The sequence below is a fragment of the Montipora foliosa genome, chromosome 6 (assembly GCF_036669935.1).
Source record: "Montipora foliosa isolate CH-2021 chromosome 6, ASM3666993v2, whole genome shotgun sequence".
Taxonomy (NCBI): Eukaryota; Metazoa; Cnidaria; class Anthozoa; order Scleractinia; family Acroporidae; genus Montipora; species Montipora foliosa.
The window spans coordinates 25,380,394-25,395,393 of NC_090874.1; the positions used below are offsets into that span (position 1 = coordinate 25,380,394).

The window sequence follows — 15,000 nt, forward strand, 5'->3', positions numbered from 1 at the left end:
CAGAAGAATTCAAGGCATTTTTTCGTATGCATGATGTTGAACATCGTACGACTACGCCGTTATGGCTGCAGGCTAACGGAGAGGTTGAACATCAGAATCGCTCCTTGCTTAAATGTTTACAGATTGCACATCTGGAGAAGAAAAATTGGCCTTCAGAATTAATTTCGTGGTTGACTGCATACAGATCTACCCCATAAGTCACTACAGGTGCTTTACCATTTTCTCTGATGTTTGGGCGAGAAATACGGTCCAAACTGCCGGAACTGAGAAGAGAGACCATTGACGTTTCAAGAGAAGCAACGTGTGACACAGACTGGTCCAACAAATTGAAAGGAAAGGACTATGTAGACGAGCAAATGCTCACCAGGGAGAAATCAAGGAATCTACTCAGAAACAGGGAAAGGAGGAGATGAGGGTGAACCACAAGTTCCAGGAGTTTGTCAGGAAACTTTTCGAAGGTCCACATGTCAAGTCTGCAGGCCTTCTAGGTTTAAAGATTTCGTTTTGTCATTGAGGGATTGAAAGACTGTTTCTCATGCATTTCAAAAACTTTGTTGATTCAAAGATTGTTTCCCGTGTCTAGTTTAAAGATTGTATGCTTCGGTTAGGATCACAATTTTCCTATTCATAGTTTTCTTTTGTTCGATTCTTCCTTTTGCAAAATTATATTGTTGTAGGGATAAGATCTTTGTTCTCGAAAGAAAGGAGGGAATGTAGTGTCGTAGCGTGAGTTATCGTTGGAATGTTGATAATTGTTGTCAATGGTTATTAGGTGTAGCATTGTTGTTAAAGTATAAAAGCTAGGGCAATTTATTGAAGTAAAGTGTGTGTAATGTAACCGTGTGCGAAATGCAATAAATGTTTTAAAGTTCGCTGGCCGATTTTATATCAGGGTTCTACTTACGGCACACCAGGTGGGTTAGGGTATCGTTTCCTGGTGTCCTCTAGGACACATTGCGGCAGAAGCTCGCGCAGCTCTATCTCACTAAGACCAGCTGCGGTCTTTCTGTTAACATACATTTCATCCTGCCACAAACCCCTGTCCTTCAGACTTTTCCAAAAACTTTCGATAGTCTTTGTGACATTTGGTGTGCTTGGTGATGTCTGGTGCACAGGATCCTTGCGTGCGGGTCAATTCACCAACTCCAGTTGCGCGTCAGTATTGCTTGAAGATTTGTTCCCGTTTTGCCACTGGATAATCCCAAACACCTGGTTCTAGAGCTGGGCTCACTTATTGGTGTTAGTATAAGTAAAGACCAGATATCAACAGCTCACAGACTTCCAGATACAAAGAAGGTAAAAAACCGAATTATAGCAAAGTTTGTACAAAGAGATAAAAGAGAAGAATTCTACAAGAAGAAGAATCTGATGGAAAAGAAGTCTAGCCTACTACCATCTGTCCAAGCCGAAATGGGTAAAAGTGTCTTCAGTGACAACATGATTCATATCGTTAAATTTTAAAAAAGGATCTCTGGCTAAAATGATTAAAAAGTACGAGCTTTCGACTGCCCGAAAAAGAAAAAGAATGTTGTATTGTCCAGGTAAAGGGCACGAATTGTTATCTGCGTTAGGTGTCACTGTGGTATGCCACGCTTCTAATGTTTTTCTCGTTCTAAAAGTGCCTTTGTCAATAACGGACGCATTTTTGAAATCAATGGCATGGTTCTTGGACCAAGCGTGATTAGCAATTCTAGAGCCTTTGGCCGCAGTTTTGGTGTTTCTTAAATGTTCTTTTTTTTGCATATTAAAAGCTCTGCCGGTTTCCCCAATATAACACCACAAACAATTTGTACAGGGAATTTTATATACGACGTTGGTCTGCGATTCCATCAAAGGTCGGAATTTCAGTACTGGGAACTGTTGTTGTAGAGTGGTGAATGGTTTGTTTACAACCGTGACATCGTGTTTTTTGAGGATGCGTGTCAAAGGCTCAGTTACTCCTTTGATGTAAGGGAGAGAAGCGAAAGACTTGCGTGACTCGGTTGGTTCAACCATCTTGAAAAACATTCCAACGAGTTCCTCCGGGGATACATTTGTTGTAGAAGCTCGAGTCTTTCTAGCGTGTATGCTTTTGATAAAGCTAGATGGATAACCGTTGGACTCCAGAGCTGCCTGGACGTAATTAAGTTCCCGTCTTTTTCGTTCAGAAGAATTGGGTAGATTTAGAGCCCTGTGCAGGAGACTTGATGCTGTGCTGACCATGTGTTGCCTGTTGTGATGGGAATTAAAATCTAAGTATCTGTCTGTATGGGTGGGCTTTCTGTAAACATTAACAACGATGACTCCATTTCTTCGGGAGTCCAGAGTGTTGAGAAAGGAGATGTTTCCGTTACATTCGGTCTCAATGGTAAACGAGATGTTAGGGTCAATTGAATATAATGTGTCATGGAAGGCTGAGGTCGTTCTTCCCAATGATGCAAAAACTATCGTCCATGTACCTTTTCCAAATTTTGGGGCGAGCAGATGAAATACTTATTGCGGACTCTTCGATCTCCTCCATGCAAAGATTGGCCACAATGGGGCTGACAGGACTGCCCATCGCAGAGCCATGGACTTGTTTATAAATTCTGTTGTTGAACATAACATAGTTGTTGGACAAGGTGAATTGAAGAAGTTTAGTGATGTCATCGATGTCCAAATTCGTCCTTGAAGGAAGGGTGGCATCTTGTTCAAGTTTCTTTTTTATGTACACACAAGCTTTATCTACAGGGATTGCGGTGAAGAGTGACACAACATCAAAAGAGACCAAAATTTCATTACCATCAATCTCGATATTGGATAATTCTTTGGAAAACTGCAAGGAGTTGGCAACAGAGTATCCGTTGGGATTCTGAAGCGGAGAAAGGATATCCGTTAGAAATTTGGATGTGTTGTATAGTGCTGAGCCAATACAGGTGACGATGGGCCTCAGGGGGTTCCCACTGTGACACCTAACACAGATACCAATTCGTGCCCTTTACCTGGACAATACAACATTCTTTTTAACAAATATTCATAAATTTTCTACATTCTCATCATTTTGCAATGTACGTTTTTATTTAAATTTTCTCATCGATTTCTTATCATTCATTTTATGCATCGAAGACTGCAGTTCGGGCAGTCGAAAGCTCGTAGTTTTTAATCATTTTAGCCAGAGATCGTTTTTTAAAATTTCACTATGTTTCATCCTGGCTGCGGCCCTTCAATATTTTCAAGATTCATATCAATGAGTCGTTAACCGCCAACATGATTATGTTAACATCATCAAAGAAAAAAATACATTGAAATATTCACAATATTAATCGTAAAAGCTATATTAAGTATCTAGGTATATACCTTGATGAGCATTTACTGTGGTATGCCACGCTTCTAATGTTTTTCTCGTTCTAAAAGTGCCTTTGTCAATAACTGACGCATTTTTGAAATCAATGGCATGGTTGTTGGACCAAGCGTGATAAGCAATTCTAGAGCCTTTGGCCGCAGTTTTGGTGTTTCTTAAATGTTCTTTTTTTCGCATATTAAAAGCTCTGCCGGTTTCCCCAATATAACACCACAAACAATTTGTACAGGGAATTTCATATACGACGTTGGTCTGCGATCCCATCGAAGGTCGGAATTTCGGTACTGGGAACTGTTGTTGTAGAGTGGTGAATGGATTTGCGGTTCTGTTAAGCACCATAAAGAAGGGAACCCCAAATTCAACATGTAAACAATAAATTAGCAAAGAATGTAGGTATAATTAACAAGCTAAGAAATTATCTTGATTTTCATATGCTCAAACAGTTATATTATACTCTTATTTATCCATATTTAAACTATGGTCTTGCTAGCTGGAGCACAGCTTACAAGACTAGATTAAATAAAATTTGCACTAAGCAGAATAGATGTATACGAAGCATGTTCTTTCTCATGGCAGAGAACATGTCGACTCCTATTATAATCTTCTTGGAATCTTGAAATTTGAAAATATGTACAGATTAAAGGTATCACTTTTTATATACAAATTTAAAAATGACAAAAGTAACACCCCAGCTGTACTACTGAATATTCTTATACCTGCATCAGACATTCACTCATATAATACCAGGTATGCTGCTAATGAAAACTTCTTTAACCCATCAGTACGTACCAACTATGGTATATCTACATTTAAATTCTCTGCAATAAAAATCTGGGAATCTGTCCCACTAGAATTTAAACAACTTCCACACATGCTCTTCAAAAAAAAAAGATTCCTATTGAGGACTCAAAATTGACCATAGATTAACTGCTAGCTGTATAAGATATGCTCCGTAATATGTAGTATTTAAGTATGTCTTCTCTTACCATAATAATATCTTAGTTGTCTTTAGTGTAGCTATCAATTTCAAATATATTTAACATGCGGCCAACGCCAATTTATATCTCACATGATAGTGACCAACTCGAAAGCTGATTGGCTACTTTGATCACTGTACACTATTAAATATATATTTTTCTAGGTAATTTCCGTTAGTATTTTCTCCACTATTGTAAACTATGTAATATTAAGTTGTTTCCTCTCTGTAAACAGTGTAAAATAATAAACTTGAAACTTGAACTTGAACTTGAACTTGCTTCAACTTTTAGCAAGTATTACAACAAACCTATTGTTAATACTCACGGGTGTGACTTGAGTCAAGCTTACTTAAACTTAACTGAGCCAAACAGTGTACATGCTCGGTAGGAAAAAAAGCTTACAGCATTTATGGTATGCTGTCATTAAATACGCTTTAAAACATTTGTACGATGGTGGGCTGTTAGACATTCTCTGTCGTCTGGCCACTCTGTTTTAAAATCTCACGTGATCCCTGAATGACGTAACGGTGAGGTAAAATTAAAAAAGTAAACAAGACTTACCTGGACGTTGACGTTTGATTGTAATTCTACCTAGCTGTGGAGTCAGAAGGGGATTACGTGCCCACCCTAGTGGCTGTGCATGCAATGAACTGTGCACATTGTCCTGCCCTACCGTTGGGGTGTGACCATGCAACAGGTTTTTAAATATTGAGCTGAGCTGGCAGGTCGTGCAAACTCACGTAATCCCCTTCTGACTCCACGGCTCAGTAGAATTACAATGAAACTTCAACTTCCAGGTAAGTCTTGTTTAATTTTTTAATTTTATGAAGTGACAACGACTGAATTCTTATTAAATTAGTTAATATGGCCTACAATCTTGGACAAAATTGTTGAGAAAACGCTGCTTTTGGACTAAACTCTGATCACAAGTATGAAAAAAAAGCTCTCTTTCCCCCCCCCCCCCTCCCCCCTCCTGATCAATATTGCTAGACGAAACAAAGCATGTCGAGCCTGGGCTTATCAACATTGGTTGTAGGGGGGAGGGGGATGGCTAATAATGTGCAATATTGAGGACGTAGTGCGCAAAATAATTCCTATTTTTAATATTCTCAACCCTTTTTGTCCAAGATTGTAGGATTATGTCCCTTGGGCAAAGGGTTATCTTTGTAGAATGGACTTGTCTTGAAAAGTGAAAGGCAAGTTACCCAAAAGTGTGAAGGACGACAACTTGGCTAAGATCCATGTTAGTCATATTGGCATTCAAGGCTTCCTTTGGAGCGCAAGGGAAGCCATCTATTGGCCAGGCATGAGCAAGGATACGTCTCGAAATGTGGTGTCTGCAACACTCAACCAGCAAAACAAGAAAAAAGAGCCTCTTATTTGTCATGAACTGCCGATTAGACCATGGGAAAAGATTGGAGTTAATCTTTTTTATAGAAAGTAATAGAGAGCCATCTTTAAGCAATTTACAGTTTAGATTATGTCACATCAAAACCAAGAATATTGTCAAAATTGAACGCCGTGTTTCAGAAAAACTGCAAGTTGTATGCAGTGACAACCACTGAATTCTTATTAAATGAGTTAATATGGCCTAGGATTATTTTCCCTTGAACGAAGACTTATCTTTGCAGAATGGACTTGTCTTGAAAAGTGAAAGGCAAGTTACCCAAAAGTGTGAAGGACGGCATCTTGGCTAAGATCCATGTTAGTCACATTGGCATTCAACGCTTCCTGCCGAAAGCAAGGGAAGTCATCTATTGGTCAGGCATGAGCAAGGATATGTCTTGAAGTGTGGTGTCTGCAACAGTCAACCAGCAGAGCAAGAAAAAAGAGCCTCTTATTTGTCATGAACTGCCCATTAGATCATGGGAAAAGATTGGAGTTGATCTTTTTTTATATGAATGGTACAGCGTTCTTAGTTTTTAGCGTTCTTAGTTTTTAGCGTTCTTAGTAACTGTTGACTACTATTTAAACACATTTGAAGTCGACAGATCAGAAGAAGTTGTGAAGGAGCTGAAATATGTGATACCAGACCTGCTTATGTCGGACAATGGCCAACCAAGTTTCAGGAGTTTGCAAATACCTATGGTTTTGAGCATGTAACAAGTTCTCCACTTTATGCACAATCAAACTGGAAAGCAGAGAGCGCAGTGAAGACAACGAAAATCCCACTTAGAGAAAGCAGCAAAGGTTGAGCATGACCCATATCTTGCCTTACTTAACTCGTCAGCTGTACAGCATTTGTTCAGTGGAAGACTCTACTACCCAACTCAAACCAATTACTCAAGACTAGGCCACCTGAAGAAGTAAATCAGAAGCTGAAGCTTCAAAAGGCTAAACAAAGCTTGGAGACAGCCACAGAAGTCTCAAATCGGAAAGAGAGAGGATTAGCCCCAAGCTAGAGTGGAAGGCAAAGTTGACATAAGGTCTTATCAGGTTCGAACCGAAGATGGTCGAGTATACAGACGAAATTAGCGCCAGCTGAGAAGCACATGTCAAGTCACGCCACACACTGGACTTGGGATGGCACCTCTGCTACAGCAAATGCTAGTGGCAAAATTATATCAGTGCCACCTACCACACCAAGTACTGCTCTGAGCAAGGCCCAAACAGGGAAAACACGAAAGCAGAAGATAAACGAGCTACAAGCAGACCAGTTCAAACCTCACAAAAGAAGAGGGAGACTTAACCTCCGGTGACTACACGATCAGTTATTAGGCACTATTGGACAATGAAGGATTATGTTTTTGCAAACGTTGGCCTTGAAACACTTATGTTTGAACATACTTAACTGATTTGAGTGTAATGTGAAAAGAACCTACTAATGCCCATGATCTTAAAAACACACATTTTCAACCCGCCGTTTTTCTTCTCTCCAATTATGGTATTTCTTTTGATTTTAGGGGGCTTCCCTGCTCAAATATAGTTGAAAAATGGCTTATTTATTTCTTGGATGTAGCTATCTGGAACAGGGAGCACAGAAGCTGAATAATTTAATTTAGATAGCCCAAGTGTTTTGACTATGTTAATCCTTCCATAAAAAGTTAATGTTGCTAGCAAGACGAAAAAATGCTCAAAACGTGAACAGTCAACATTGAAAGGGGGAGCAGAAGGGGGGAGTGGGAAAGGTTGAAATTCTATTTATACAGCAGTATTGCAAGCGAGAAAAGGTGTTTTTTAGCGGGAGTGTCTCAATAATTTTGCAACTTGTTGTAGTTCTTCTAGCTGGTTCTTCTAGCTGGAGTCTTGGTGTTGTCCAGTTGATCTTCCCTTGCAGTTAGATCTGCTACTGTAGTTGGGGTGTTGTCTGTTGCGCCTGTGTCTAGACTTGGTCTGACATCTTCTCGGTTCTGATGCACTGCTCCGCTATCAGCTTGAACTAGGTAAGACCTATCTGACAGCTTTGCAAGACACTTTCTTTGTTGCCAGGTCTTGTTTCTTTTGTCGATGACTCTGACTTCTTGTCCTATGTCTGGTTCAGGTAGTGGCTTTGCCTTTTTTCTCTTGAGTTCTATGCAGTCTGGTACTCCACGGACAATTTCCGGGTACAGCAGGTTAGTGGATTCTGGTACAAAAGTTCTGGTTCTTCTAGACATCAGTCATCGACATGGGCTAGTCCTTATGCCTTCCGTGGGAGTGTTTCGATATTCCAGTAAGGCCAGCCAAGGATCTTTATTATCAGCGATAGCCTTCATGAAAAGGTTTGTTGACTATCTTGACCGCTGACACTGATTTGCCATTAGACCTTGAGTGATGTGGCAATGAAGAGAGGTGTCTAAACTCCCATTCCCGGGCAAAGTCAGTGAACTCACATCTGGTATACTGAGGTCCATTGTCTGTTATCAGTACATCTGGTATACAATGTCGACTAAATTGCTCCTTTTAGGACTCTATAAAAGTAGCTGATGTGGCTGTCTTTGGTTGCCCGACTTCAACGAGGTCTGAATAACGGTCAACAAGGACCACATACTCTTTGTTGTGTAGTGTATACAGGTGTGAGGAGAGGCAGTCTGGAATCTGATGTAACTGTATTGGCTGTCTCTGCTGTTTAGCTCGATACTCTGCGCAGGTGGGAGAGTTTGTAATTGCCTCCTTGATATCGCTGTTCAATGAAGTCCAGAATACAAGGTCTCTTTCCTTGCGAAGACATGATTCAATTCCAAGGCGGCTTAAGTGAATATGTGAGGTGACTTCGGAGCACAGAGCTTTAGAGATGATTAGCCTTTGGTACTTAAACAATACACCGTTGTGTAATGTAAGTTCATCTCAAAAGTTCCAAAACTCGCTAATGTGTATGTGTACTTCCTCTCTTTGTGTTGGCGATCCTGTAAGTATTGTTGTTTTCAATGTTTGCATCACAGGGTCCTGTTCTGTGGCTTTCTGGAGCTGTGCCAATATTTCACTGCTGACCTTTACAGCAGTTAGGAGACGTACTGCGTCCAGTTCAAGTTCAAACACTTGGAACTCAGTCTCTGATGTACCAATGTCTTGCACTGAAGCTCTTAAGAAGAAATTTTTCTTATCACCACGTCAGGCGTGGCAGAAGTTGAAAAAATGTTATCCAGTTTTACCCCAATATCAGTGAGTAATCATGGTGGGTTTCATTTATGAAAAATAACATTTATACGGCAGAAATAACGTTAACTTCATACCCGGGTGTTTGGGCTGGAAATTCGGCTAAATTCAAGGGCCAAACTAACATGCTCCCCTTGGCAGCACAACAAAGAATTTTTGCTGTTTGAGCTTAAATATAAATTACTATGCCCTTTAACTGTCATCTGGATAAAAGTATTCTATTTTAGGAGCCTTTCCGAATATTTGAGGACCCAAGCAAAAAAGAAATTTTGGACACGTATTTCAGCGAGAATTTTCAAACAACTAATTTCATGCCCGGAAGGAGATCGATTCACTCCAAAAGTCTTATCCAGAAAAAAGGAAGGCTGTTTTTCAATCGAAGCGTTGAGTTTGCCTAGGTGATAAATTGTATGACCATTTTCAACACTCTTGATTTCTGTCAATTTGTGGCTAAAAATAGCAACACTAATGTCTCTCATTACAAATACAAAACACTACTGATTTCATTTCCATGATCTACTCAGGTTGTCACAGCTGTAAATCCTGCTTCTATAACATACCTTACATGCAGATCTTTTGACTGTCACTTCTGGATTCGATTTTCCATCTGAGCTTGCGAATCTTTGTGTCTTTACATGTAATATTGTGGCTGTTGATAATTTTATAAAAACGAAATAATTATGCAGGCTGGTTGTACGGCTGTGAGTATATATGGATTTTAAGACAGTTTTGTTTCCGAGACCAACTCGAAGTTCGTCCACTCATCTCCAAATACACTGAAGTATCGATAGGGTTACATCAGCAATATGATTGCGTTACGGGAAGCCGTAAAACGTAAGGCCTTGCAGTCACGTGAAAAATTCTCGCAAAAGCAAGAGCATACACTAACCTTACCAAACGATGCAATTAATGCACCGCAGAGAATTTTGTTTATAATATCTAAACTGCACGTGGAAACCTTGTACAAGTGCATCAACCTCATCTCTACCTGCAGACACCAAAAGAAAGTCCATTCTAAAGTATTATCATTTTGTCATGCACTAAAGTGGACAATTTTAGGTCAGTGACAAGAAGTAAAACACTGAAGGTAGAAAACTCTGAAGAGGAGACAGCAGTCCGCTCTGAAGATAACAAAAATTTGGTTTTATTAACAGAGTTGATAATGTAAATTGGCCACCATACAGAGATTCTAAAAGCTGACGTTTCGAGCATTAACCCTTCGTCCGAGTGAATTAGCTCTGACGAAGGGTTAACGCTCGAAACGTCAGCTTTTAGAATCTCTGTATGGTGGCCAATTTACATTATCAACTCCGTTGACAAAACTAATTTTTGTATACTACTTCCCCACCGACGCAGCACCACAGTTTCTTTAGAAACTACCACCTTCATTCATTTGTCGCTATGAAGATAAGACTGATGCACTCTTCTCTTGTCCAGAAGAGGGATGTGCGCATGTGTTTCTAAGGCACTCTTCACTACAGCGCCATTTGGACTCTGAAAGGCACGAGCGGCAGCCTGAACATCCAAGAAACACTCCTACATAAAGCCGCTACTGCCCGGCAGGTACAACACACAGGTCATTGTTTTACCATTACAGAAAGTATCCTAAACATTCATAAAAGCTAACCTTAGGCCTAGAAACTAAGAATGGATTTTCTTTTGGTATCTGTATAGGTAAAACAGTGACCTGTGTTTTTTACCTGCCACGCTATTGGCTATTCCAAAAGACTTGACGGGCACTGTGTGACTTTGACTCTTGGGATGTCTCAGTTACCGGAGAAAATGGGCTGGGTGTTGAAAACTCCGTCATCACGAGCAAGATTCACTTGAAAACAAAAGAAACTATCTAACAGAGCGGTTTAAGACTGGAGAGCAGACGGGGAATAAGGTGGATCCATCAACCGTAGCTAAGGCCATGTTCTCAACAAGAGACGTTTCTGGAAAGAAATTATTCTCTGCCAGGGAGTATTTAACAGCAACCCAGATTTCAAGGCTTTTCTCCCGTCTTGCTTCAAAGAAGACCTTGCAAAGCAAAGACCAAGAAAGTGCAGATGAAACTGGTGAAAGTGATGACAAGAGCAGCCTCATAGAGGAATTGGTCATGCAAGAAATTACAGACCTAGTGGTGCGAGAGATGGCTTTAGGGTATCCACTTATCTATGATGTGCATAACATCTGTGATATGGTCTCAAACTCAAAGATGAAAAACTTTTAAGTATTAATGCTTGACTTAATTTGTCAGCATTTTGGAATCGACACATCGGATGTGAAAGACAACGGACAAAGGCTGAAGAAACTATTTACTGAGAAGTTAAAAGTACCTTGGCAGAGTTGCTCTTGTCAAAAGCAGTGACTAGTAGTCCAGCAGATACGTGCAAAATGTGGCCAAATTGTGCCTTTTGAGTGACGTTATCAAGAACGGTTTTTTGGCCGTTTGTGCGACGTTTTTCACAAAGGAGATAAAACTTGAGAACAATCTTGTGATATACGTAGACCAAACTGTATGATGAGATTCCAGAAATGTAAAGAAATGAAATAATGTCTTGCCATGGCAACCGGTAATTTAAATAAACTCTACGTTTATGTTGTTTATACTTGAAATTGGTTGCTACTTGTCAACAGGAGAATGAAAAGCGAAACAAAGCACTTATTCAAGCAAATTTGCCTATGATATATTATCCAAAAATAATAACAAAATAATCCTTCGAAAATTTCACTTGAGGATATTTTACAGCACTATAAATAAAATGCAAGTTAACTTTGAAACTAAACTGCTGACCGAAGATTTGCTTGCAGTTGTTTAGAAGCTAAGTGCGCAACTCTACAAAACATGTAAGTATGTAAAGTAATTTTGTTCAACTTGTATTGCAGCTAGAATAAGTGAATCATATTTAATTTAGGCAGATTACCTTCAGTAGCAGAAAGGGTCGAAAATGAGCTTTCAGAAAGCAATTTTCACGGCCGCTTTCCTCGACAACATGTGCTTCTAGAGTGGCAGTTCACTCGTATATGAAATGAAAAGTATTTTTCATCTTTAGTTTGGTTTTCAGTAATTCTGCTTACTTGTAGGGAACAAATTATGCAGTATACTGTATATTTGCTATCTAGTCACTCTATGCTTAATAAGAAACTAGAAAGAAAAGGCTTTGTTCGGCGGTGTCCACTCCATTGAAGGAAACCCAGTTAAGTGCATTTTTTTGCCCATTTGTAATACACGCTTTTTATGGCTGGGGACAACTCACCGACCAGGAACAACTTTACTTTGCATCAAAAAGAGAACGGATCACCATACGGTCAAACTCAATGATTTATGACCAATAAACCAACAACATCCTGTTAATTAATAATTAACTAAAACTAATTTTGTAAAAAGTTTTCAATGTAACGTCTGCTGCTACTGTCTCTAAAATATTCAGTTGAAGAATTGTCTATTGGTTTCCTAACAAATAAGTTTTTTTGTGACCTTAGAAACTGAAATATAATTCTGTTGGAACTACAGATAAAACTGCGTAATTAAAGCAAAATTGTTTATCGTCCGTGTTTGTATATTTAACAACATACTTGAGCTGAAGCGCGACGTGTCTGGGTTTGTAAGATAAACCCACTGTGGAAAATCTTATTTTAAACTCGGTTTATTTTACAAGGATTACCCTTCCTCCTCCTAAACTGGCCCGTAGTCAATGTTTCACTTGCGTTTTTCACCAAAACAATGCGAAAACACAATTTAGTATTTATTACTTTTTTTCATTTTTTTTCAAGGCAAAACTCATGTCTTCTCTGTAACTGTGAAACATTAGTTTATCCTATAACTGTGGTAGCACGTTGTGTCATATACAAAATGGTGGTACTGAAACAGTAAAGGCCATGTCTAAAGTGTACAAAGTGGCTGACCCCTCAGAACCTGGGAGATCAGATATAGAATGCTCACCAATAGACTGGAACAAGTGTGTTCTGTGTTAGACAAACACATCCGAAAGCCTCTCTTGTCCGGCTGATTCAAAGCGAGACACAAAAGGAACAGGTTACAAGACCACTGCTGAAAATCTACTGGCCTTCGAAAAGCTTGGTTGCTTGCCAAGAACAATAAATTTATCTCGATTAGATGAAGGTGAGGGTATTGAGGCAAGTTTCCAGCATCATAAAGCTAAATGGCATGACACGTGCAGGCTGAAGTTTAACAAGACGAAACTTCAACGGGCAGAGAAAAGGAAAGCTTCCCCCAAAGACAGCTTGTCTTCAGATGTCCGCAAAAAGTCAAATTGAGAAATTAGGAGAAGAACAGGATGATGCCTATGTCAAAGAGCGGCTTGTCAGTCAAACAAAGCCCATTTCTGACCCCATCAAGAAGAACAATCTTCCCCTTTTTAGCCGACCTCCAGTCCGGGAGAAGACAAAGTCACAGCTTCAGGTGACCTGTCTAAGGAGTGATTGTTCCCTATTTTCTCGGCTGTACATCGCGTCACAAGTGCGTAATGGGAATCTGGATGAATTTTTCGAACATGAAAATCAAGCATACCCACCAGCATTAACACAAAATGGAAAACTGAGAAGCGGTTCAAAGTCGGATCTAGTCAGATGCCTGGAGGACTTGGTCACCTCCCAGAAGAAGACCAACAATCCTGATGTACAAGTCATTATCCTAGATGGCTCTGCCATTGTAAATATGCTACGACCGGGTTATGCAAAAAAATTCTCTGATTATGCACCACAAGTGTTCCTGCCATACATTGTATCCCAAACACAGCATGCAAGCCGAGTAGACGTTATTTGGGACGAGTACCACCCAGAAAGTTTAAAGGCTGAAACAAGAAGCAAGAGAGGAAAGGGAGTTAGGAGACGTGTAGAGCCTTCCACCGCAATTCCTGGGAACTGGAAAGAGTTTTTGCACATTGATGAAAATAAAGTAGAGCTATTCTCTTTCCTTGCAACTACTGTAGTAGCATCCATCGACTGCAGCAAGCAGATTATCAGCACACATCGCACTGAGGTACTTTGAACTCAATCCAGGGATGCTACAGGGCTTGCTCCATGCACACATGAAGAAGCAGACACGAGGGTCATTCTACATCTGGAAGATGCTGTGAAAGAGGGAAACTCCAAAGTTTCCATACGTACAGTTGACACTGATGTGGTAGTATTGGCAGTGACATCAGCTCAGCGCCATAACAACGCTGAAGTATGGATTGCTTTTGGAACCGGAAAATGTTTCCGTTTTATACCAGCTCATGAGATAGCCAGAGCTTTGGGGCCTGATCGGTGTATGGCATTGCCAATGTTCCATGCTTCTACAGGTTGCGATACGGTGTCGTTTTTTGGAGGAAGAGGTAAAAGAACTGCATGGGACACATAGAAAGCCTACAATGACATTACACCAGCACTTTGTTCTTTGGCGACCACTCCAGAGTCCGTGGAGAGTTTTATTAAACCACTGGAGCGATTTATGGTATTGCTGTATGACCGCACCAGTAACTTCGAATCTGTCAACCAGGCCCGGAAGCAACTCTTTACACAAAAAGGCAGATCAATAGAAGGTATTGCCCCGTCAAAGGCAGCTCTCATACAGCACACTAAGCGAGCAACTTACCAGGCTGGGTACTGCTGGGGCCAAGTAATAATTGCATCTCCAGAGCTTCCATCGCCGAGTGATTGGGGCTGGACAAGGAAGGAGCCAAATGGTTGGGAAGTATGCTGGACAACTCTGCCAGAAGCTATAAAGGCTTGTAGAGAACGTCTGCGATGTGGTTGCAAGAAAGGTTGCAGACATCAATGCAAATGTCTAAAGGCAGCACTCCAGTGCACTGCACTTTGTCATTGTGGTGGACTTTGCCTCGAGAACTAGTCAGAATGATGTAGAGCTACATAGCAGAAAGGCAGTAGGAGTTTTAAAGAGGAAAAATAACTGGAGCGCCCCTGGGCCAGATAAATTAACTAACTATTGGTGGAAGCAAGCAATAGCTTTACATCACGGTGTAACAAGAGCATTTAAAACTATAATGCTTAACAACTATGACTTTCCAATCTGGTTTACAGGAGAAAGAACAACGCTGATTCCTAAACCAGGTAGTTTCACTAGTGACAACCAAAGACCGATAACCTGCCTTAACACTATCTACAAGTGGTTCACATCAT

The 15,000-nt window shown here is 40.3% G+C and overlaps 1 protein-coding gene across 1 annotated transcript in view; it reads right to left on the reverse strand.

Annotated features, from left to right (window-relative positions):
* LOC138005254 (uncharacterized) overlaps positions 1-5,548 on the reverse strand; it is a 5,837-nt gene extending 289 nt beyond the window's left edge. The window contains exons 1-4 of the mRNA XM_068851511.1: positions 5,502-5,548; positions 2,439-2,930; positions 1,852-2,209; positions 905-1,104 (exon numbers count right to left, since the gene is read on the reverse strand). Coding sequence (XP_068707612.1) covers positions 905-1,104; positions 1,852-2,209; positions 2,439-2,930; positions 5,502-5,548 — 1,097 coding nt within the window. The remainder of the gene's footprint in view (positions 1-904; positions 1,105-1,851; positions 2,210-2,438; positions 2,931-5,501) is intronic.
* Between the last annotated feature and the right edge of the window lie 9,452 nt (positions 5,549-15,000).